The sequence below is a fragment of the Dipodomys spectabilis genome, unplaced genomic scaffold (genome assembly GCF_019054845.1).
Source record: "Dipodomys spectabilis isolate Male_0828 unplaced genomic scaffold, ASM1905484v1 ptg000289l, whole genome shotgun sequence".
Taxonomy (NCBI): Eukaryota; Metazoa; Chordata; class Mammalia; order Rodentia; family Heteromyidae; genus Dipodomys; species Dipodomys spectabilis.
In genome coordinates this window covers 4984089-4992500 of record NW_024870966.1, presented here as the reverse complement: position 1 = coordinate 4992500, position 8412 = coordinate 4984089, and the positions used below count along the sequence as shown (strand labels likewise).

The 8412-nt window shown below is 53.5% G+C and overlaps 1 protein-coding gene across 2 annotated transcripts in view; it reads right to left on the bottom strand.

The window, feature by feature from the left end:
• Positions 1–8412, bottom strand: part of LOC122126837 (phospholysine phosphohistidine inorganic pyrophosphate phosphatase) — a 65279-nt gene that overhangs the window by 38148 nt on the left and 18719 nt on the right. For both annotated transcript variants that reach the window (XM_042701375.1, XM_042701374.1), the window contains exons 4-5: positions 4848–4911; positions 3763–3855 (exon numbers count right to left, since the gene is read on the bottom strand). In XM_042701375.1, coding sequence (XP_042557309.1) covers positions 3763–3855; positions 4848–4911 — 157 coding nt within the window. The remainder of the gene's footprint in view (positions 1–3762; positions 3856–4847; positions 4912–8412) is intronic.

Below are 8412 nucleotides of genomic sequence, written 5' to 3'. Positions count from 1 at the left end.
GGTTTTTTGGTGGTTAATTGAAGATAAGAGTGGCATCGGCTCTTCTGCCCACACTGGCTTCAAACTACACGATCCTCAGATCTCAGCCTCCTGAGTAGCTAGGATTACAGGTGTGAGCCACCAGCGCCTGGCAATAGATGGTTTTTGTTGTTGTTGTTTTGTCAGTCATGGGGCTTGAACTCAGGACCTGGGCACTATCCCTGAGCTCTTCTTGCTATAAAGCACTGAGTACCTCTTACCTCCAACTCTCCTCCAGTTTTCTCTGCCTTTCCCTCCACCTCCTTCATAGAGGGTCTGATGGACACTCTAGGTGGAACCCATGTCTTCATGTGGTCACAGTACATAGAATTATGTAGTAAGGAGCCACAGTATGTTCTTTTTTTTTGGTCATGGGGCTTGACCTCTGGGCCTGAGCATTGTCCCTCAGCTCTTCAGCTCAAGGCTAGCACTCTACCACTTGAGCCACAGTGTCACTTCCGGTTTTGTGGTGGTTTCTTGGAGATAAGAGTTTCACAGCCTTTCCTGCCCGGGGTTGGCTTTGAACCGTAATCCTCAGATCTCAGCCTCCTGAGTGGCTAGGATTACAGGCGTGAGCCACTGGCGCTCGGCCACACTATGTTCTTTGAACATACTTTTACCATGTAAAAAAGAAGTCAATTTGAAAAAAAATACTTGGGCCAGGCACCAGTAGTTGGTGCCTGTAACCTAGCTACTCAGGAGGCTGAGCGCTGAGGGCTGTGGAGAGAAAAGTGCATGAGACTCTTATTTAAATCTCCAATTAACCAGCAAAAAGTTAGAAGGAGTATGATTCAAGTGGCAGAGAGACAGCTATGAGCAAATAAGCTAAGGGCAGCATCCAGGCTGAGTTCAAGACCCTCCCAGGACCCGCACAAAGCAAGAGCAGCAGAGCTGACGGCAAGGACCCAGCTGTGGTAAAAGCTGGAATATTTCTGATGGTGAAGTGTTGGGGAGCACTGAGAACAAACAAAGGGGTTATGTGTGTGCTGAACTTCACATAGCTAATCCTCAATACTGGCCAGCACGGGGCGTCCTGCAGCTGGACGGGCCCCGGCCGCCTGGCATCACACCTGGCCAGGCCTCGGGCACCAGGTGGCCAGATGACCCTCACTGGACTCTGCCTCACTCTCCTAGAGGAGCTGCCTGAGACTATCAATAGCCACCGCATCCACCTCAGAGCCCAGTGGCTCCTGGCCCCTTAGGCTTCTGGGTCCTGGGACACGGATGGTCCTCCACCGGCTCCTTGCAAGGAGAGCTGCCATCGAGGATTTGGGCTCCGTGCGCTGAAGCAATGCCTGCGCCTGGGCAGAGCCCCGGGCACCTGTGAGGGAGGCAGTGAGCGGAGGCCAGAGCTGCCCTGGGCAGCGGTGCTTGTCCGCGCCAGCTTGTGGTCTCCGCATACTGAACCTGGGGACCCTGGGGAGTTGGCAGATTTACTATCGGTGAAGGGCAATAATCGCGCCAGGAGGAGCAATTATCGCCAAATCATTTAGGATTTAAAAATCACTGGCAAGAAGATGGAGGTCAGGAGGTGTGCTGTCATGGGAAATAAAACACTCCACCTGTCAGGCCCGGTTTCACTTCCTTTCTGACTGCGATGGTAAAGGGGAGTCACAGAGCCAAGAGGTAGGACTTGCACAGGCCTGGATATCCAGATAGCTGCGGGACGCCACCACGGGCCCCTGGTTCTAAGGCAGAGCCACCGCTCCCCTTAGATGCAGCCTGCATGCTGCGTCTGTCTGCTCCCAGCTTGGTACAGGACACAGCCCAGTGGTGCAATGCCCTGGCAGGCAAACATTTCAGAGCCTGGCAGCCCGGGACTCTGCTGGTAGTGTGCAGGGCTGGGTAGGGATGGAGGCCCGGCTCAGTCTCTGACCTGCAGCCCCGAGGAGTACAATCCCACGTGGCATCAGACCACCAGCTCCCCGAGAAACTCAGAAGTGGTTCAACATTTCCTCCATGGACAGGTACATTCCGTCACAAGGAACGGTGGTGACACAGCCAAATGCAAGGAGCATTATTTTCCAAGCAACAAGAAACAACAGCGTGAGTTAGGATGAGGGGCCACAAGTCCCCTCACAAACTACTAGGCAGGAAGGCAAACTGACAAACCGTCTGAAGTTGAATGTACATCATGACCATGCCAACAGGGTGCGTGGCAAAGCAGACAGGTACAGGAGGGTAGCACGCAAAGGTGTTGGATATACAAGCAGGAGTTTGGAAACCACCTAGCATCCGACAGTAGTGTTAAAGAACATAATGAGCATCCATCTGGTGGACTACGATGCAGTCACAAAAATTACTCAGATAAAGCACCAAGAAAGTTATTCACAACAGAATAATGAAGGGAAAAATCAAGGGTACAGTTGTTCATGCTTACAATCCCAGTTATTCAGAAGCAGAGATCAGAAGGATCACAATTTGAGGTCAGATCAGGCAAGAGAGTCCATGAGACTCTATTTTCAATTAACCACCAAAAAGCCAGAAGTGGAGCTGTGGCTTAAGAGGTAGAGCACCAGCTTTGAGTGAAAAAGCTAAGGGACAGCTCTCAGGATCTGAGTCAAGCCCTGTGCTGGAACAGACATTTAAAAAAATGTTATACTATGAAAGGAGACAAGAAGACCTGAGATGTACTTTAAATTATGACAGGAACTAGGCATGGTAGCATATGTCTGTAATCCTAGTGCTTCAGAGTTCAACGAAGGAAAACTTTTGAGACTATCTAAAAAAACAACAACAAATACCAACAACAAAAAGGTACCCTGTTTTCTTTGCAGCACTGGATTTGAACCCAGGGCCTCAGGCCATGTTAGACAGGCGCTCTACCATTCAGCCACATTCTAGCACTTTTTGCACTGCTTGCCTTTGAGATAAAGAGTCTTGCATCCTGCCTGGGCACATATTTGGACTGTGGTCCTCTATTTTCCACTTCTCACTATAGCTGGGATGCAAGTGTGCGCCTCCACGTCCAGCATCTTCAATTGAGTCTTAAGAACTTTTCTTCCTGAGTTGGCCTGGAACTATGATCCTCTCTATCTTAGCCTCTTCACATGGCTACTCTGGTTACGAAGGGGGTACTGTAAACTTTTTGCCTGGGCTAGCCTCAAAGTGTAATCTTCCCAATACTAGTCTCCCAAGTAGCTAGGATTATAGGCATGAGTCACTGGTGTCTGACTAAAAAAACATTTAAGAGAAAGTAAACAGTTTATATGTGAAAAAATCTAGTCAGCACAAAACAGAGACACCTGCACACCCATATTTACTGTAGCAGTACTCATGATGGGCAAGCTAGGAAATCAGCAGCTGAATGGACCAAGTAAATGCAGGGTCTGTACACAATGGAGTATTAGTCAGCCATAAAGAAGACTAATATGATGTCACTTTCAGGAAATGAATGGAACTGGAGAACATTATGTTAAGTGAAATAAGCCAGATTCATGTTTTCCCTCATATGTAGCATCCAGATTTTAATAAAAAGGCAGAAAAGGAGAAAAAAGAGTATTTGAGAAGAGGAGGCAGGCTGGGAGAGGGTGACAGAGGCAGGTGAGTGACTAGACCTGGTGTCCATGTATGAAAACAGCATAGTGAGCCTGGGCACGTCGTACAACTAATCCAGGCTGATAGAAAAGAAAGGGAAGCGTGCGGACAGCGCGTGGCTGGCGGACACGGGGCAGCTTACCGTCTCACCACGCACTTGCGCGCGTAGTTGACATCCGTGCAAGAGAAGAAGTTGGGTCTTCTTACCTGGTGGGCTTCCACGCCCATTGCCTGCAGGGCGGAGTTGAAGAACTCAGGGGACGGCTTCCCTACCACCTCGGCCTCCACACCACAGGCATACTGGAGAGACAGGACAGCACAGGTGTGAGGCTGAGGACACGCGTGTGGCCCAGTGTGGCCCCCAGGGCCAAGGGAGCATGTGAACACAGCTCACCCGCAAGGGCATCACCACTCCACTCGGGCTGCCGGGGACTCTGACATTCCTCTTTCTCTCTGTCTCCCCCCTCCCCTCCCTCTCCCTCCTTTTCCTTCCCTCTCTGTCTGAACTGGTCTTGGGGCTTGAACTCAGGGCCTGGGCACAATCTCTGAGCTTTTTTGCCCAAGACTAGTGCTTTACCACTTGAGCTAGAGCTCTACTCCTGGCTCTCTCGTGGTCAACTGGACTGGAGATAAGAGTCTCATGGACTTTCCTGCCAGGGCTGGCTTTGAACCCTGATCCTTAGATCTCTGGCTCCTGCGTAGCTAGGATGACAGGTGTGAGCCACGAGCACCCAGCTGCTTCTGTTCTCTTGTCCCTGTCTGATTTTTTTCCCAGTGCACCTCCAGCCCTGTCATGGTGCTCCTGCGAGCCCAAGGGCTCCTCCTGCCCCGCTGGCCATCCTTCCCACAGGTGCTGGGGGGGGGAGGGGGAGAGGGAGGGGGAGGTTGCATGGCCCTAAGGCTGACCTGACCTGCGAGGGGGCAGCTAATAGGACGGAGTCAGAGCAGACTCTGGGGCCTGGTAAGCTGAAGGCGGGGTGGGGTGGGGTGGGGGGTGGGTGGGAAGGAAGCCAGGGAGGTCTCTGAGGGAGTCCAGCCCAACTGGCTGCAGAGGACCAGGGTCCAGGAGGTGGCCATGAGTCAGGAGTGGCAGAGAGCAGGCGGGGACACAGGCTGGGAGTGGGAAGGGAAGGCAGCGTGGGGACATGGAGACAGACTGCGTGGCTGGAAGCCCCTGTGGGAACACCTTCTTTAAAGCAGGAAAGACCATGCACACACGGGGCCCACCCTCTTCTCCACAAAGCCTGGGAACACCTTCTGGGGCAGCCCTGGAGAGGGCGTGGCGCCAGTACCTCGAGCGCCTTCATGTAGGCTCCGACGTCCAGCATCAGGCCAGAGGTCTCCTTGTAGTAGCGCCTGCAAGAGAGCCGAAGGAGGAGGTGAGCCAAGGGAGGAGGAGAGCAGGTCAGCATGGACGCATACTCAGTGACGCGCAGAGGCCTCGGCAGAGCCCGGGGCCAGCAGCTCGGCACACCATGGGTCATTCAGTCTCAGTGACCCTCGGCCATCTGGGGACCCTGATGCGATGATCAGCCAGGGTCCCCAGGGGACAGACGACCCAGGTGCTCACACACAGAAACACAAGTGGCCTGTGTCTGAGACGGGTGGCAGGCCCCCAGAGACCGTGGTGAACCCCCAATGGCTAATCATTAACCCTTGAAGAACCACCTGAAGAAGAAAACGCCAATCGTTCCACAGCACCCTGCTGAGGCCAGGCGAGGCGGCTCACAGAGCCAGATGCTTCCACGAGCAGACGAGACCCTCTGCCTTCCCGAGGCAACGCGCAGGCCCGGCCGGCTCCGCCCCACGTTGGAACTGGGCCTCAAGGCACCTCCGGTCCCTGTCACATGGCGGACCAGACCTAGGGCTCCTAGCAAAGCCATTTGGGGACGGAGGAGATGTGAGTCAGCCACGCTGCTCCTGAAGACAGGACTCGCTGACGACCAGGAGGAACAAAGGGATTGGGGTCCGCCACCTGCCATGTCAGGGTCCCCTCTGTCCCGGTGCGCAGAGTTAGGGGCTTTCACTAAGCCCAGGTCCAGAGCCCAGAGACCGGAGAGGTGGCACACCTCAGATCCAGATCCTTACTTTGCTTTCCAGCAGTGGCTGTGGCTGCCCAAGCGGAGGCGCGGACCCCGGCCTGCCACCTGTCAGTCACCCGGGGTCCATGTGCCCCGGCTGTGGGCATCTCCTGTCTAGTGACCCCCAGCCCTCAGGCCTACAGTGGTGCCTTGTTTCTCTTTCTAAATCCAGAATTCAGACATTCATCTTGCATTTTCTACAGCCTCAAAAAAATGTTTCCACCCATTACTTAGGAGGCTGAGGCGGAGGCCTTGAGTTTGAGACTAGCCTAGCCTACCTCGCAAGAACTTATCCCAGAAGGAAAAAAGGAGCACATGGTGGAGGGCGGCACTGGTGGCTCAGGCCTGTAATCGTAGTGGACAGCCCGGGGACTGAGAGACACAGAGGACTCAAAGGGGACCCCTGAGATGGGAGGAAGTTACCTCACCAAGAGGAAGGGGAGGGAGCAGGCCTGGGGCCATCTTGGAATCTGCTCTGCTGGGGGCCACAGTGAGCCCTCGCAGCCCCACCTCTATCCTCTGCTCATGGGATAGGAAGTTTGGGGGGCTATAGGGGGCCAGAAAGGTTAGAGCTAGGAAGGGCCTCTAAAGAAAGAGCATGGCAAAGTGGGTGGGCAGAGGACAGAGGGGAGGGCAGAGGGCACCCAGCATGGGGGACGTTCACCCCAAAGCAAGTGGACACCTCCAAATCCAAACCAGCTGCTGTAACAGGCGCAGCTGTTGGGAGCTGGGGATTCAGGGGGCTTCTGGGTCCTGGGCTGATCTGGGACCAGCTGGAGGCACAGGGCTGGAATCAGCCTCTCTCCTTAGCAAAGCCCTTGAAGAGATTCCAGGGCACAGCTCTGCTGGCTTCCTCTAAACCCACAGGACTTTCTTTGGGCACCAGTGGTTCATGCCTGTAATCCTAGCTACTCAAGAGGCTGAGATCTGAGGATCCTGGTTCAAAGCTGGACTGGGCTAAACAGTCCTTGAGAGTCTTATCTACAATTAATCAGCAAAAATGGAGAAGCGGATTTGTGGCTCAAGAGGTAGAACACTAGCCTTGAGCAAAAACACTAAGGGACAAGCCATGAGTTCAAGCCCCAGTACTAGCATAAAACAAACAGATAACTTGGACTTTCTTGCACCTGGATCTAGTCCCGGATTGTGTGACTTACACTATGCAACTCCAACCTTGCCCTTGTTAGGGTCATTTTCAGAGTCCAATGTCAAAATCAGCCCTGTAGTTCTTTCTTTAACTGGGTCGGGGTTGACTGAAAAGGACCCAGGGTTTTTAGTCACTGGGAACACAAAAGGCCATCCAAGCTGACCGCTGGTCTGGACCACTGTTCAGAAGTGCAGCAGAGGCTGGATTGACTTCTCGGCTTCCTGCACACACAGTCCCAGCAGCCTGGCCAGGCCCCACGGGCGCCCCCATAAAGGAGGCCCTATGGACACGGGGAGAGTGGGCAGTCAGATCGGATTTTCTGCTTCATTCTCCTGCTGTTTCCCACCCTCCAGCAGAGCCTCCCTGCAAAATGACCACTTGACCTTTCGCAGAAGAGCCATTAACCTTCCATAGTCTGTCTCATAAACAGCTTAATTTTCTGATGGCGGCATGACAGAAGAAATTACAAAGCCAATTCCCACCCTGGGTCCAAACAGATGCCAAATGTAAATCACTCCAGGGGGTGCTCGGGCCTCCCCTGCCCGCAGGCCCACCCCAGCGGAGCTCCAGCCGAGCCTAGCACCTGACAGCAGCTCCTCAGGGCCCTTTGGGCTGCCCTCAGCAACTGTGACCCCTCTAAAAGCTGCTGGCTCTGACACGCCCACCTTGAGCCCAACACAGAAGCCCAGTGTCCAGAGCCCCAGCCATCTTGTACTGCCCCGCGTCTGCCTCTGAGCCACTGAGGGCCACACGCTGAGCACAAGGCCTCCGTCTTCCTTCCTCCCAACAGCATACCTAGGTCAAGACGACCCATAACAGATGGTTAATTTTATGCCCATTCCTTTGGGCCATGGTGGTTAGACAGGAGATCAAATACGATTCTGCTTATTTCTGTGAAGATGGCTTTTGGATGGAATTGATGTTCAAATCACTGGAGTCTGGGTAAAATAGATTTTACCCAGTCCATGGAAGGAGCTTGCGGAGCAAACTGATCTCCTGGGAGCAAGAAGAGTCCTCCAACGGAGGGCCCTGGGAGGGCCCTGGGCCCCAGCGGCGGCTCTGCCCAGAACCTCAGGCTGCTCCCTGCGCTGCAGATGCCTTCCCACCTCCTCTAGCTCTCGTGCTTTCCTCCCTCTCCTCCTCTCCCTTGCCTTCTCCTTTACATCCCTATTTGAAGAGCTCTGATTAGTACAGGGCCTGTTTCATTTCTAGGGTAAGCATACTACAAACACGAGAAATTTTCAGTCTCTAAAAATACATACGTGTCTGTCCTCTCTCCGCCCCCCAATCCTCCTGACTCAGCCTTCCCTCTCTCCTATGCTCACCCCACTTTATTGACATCCAGTCCTAGCTGCAGTCACGACAGTGTTGACACAACACTATGATTTGCTTTTGTTTTTTAAAAGGAGACAAAAGAAGGTTAAAGACTGTGCCCAGAGGCTCGGCCATCATCCCAGCTATGCAGGAGATGTAAGTAAGAGAATCTCGGTCCACAGACAAAAGCATGAGATCCCATCTGAAAAATAACTAAAGCAAAAAAAGGACAGGCACGTGGCTCACGGTGGCAGACACCTGCCTAGTAAAGGCCAGGCCCTGAATGCGAACCTCAGTCCTGCCAAAGAAAAAGAA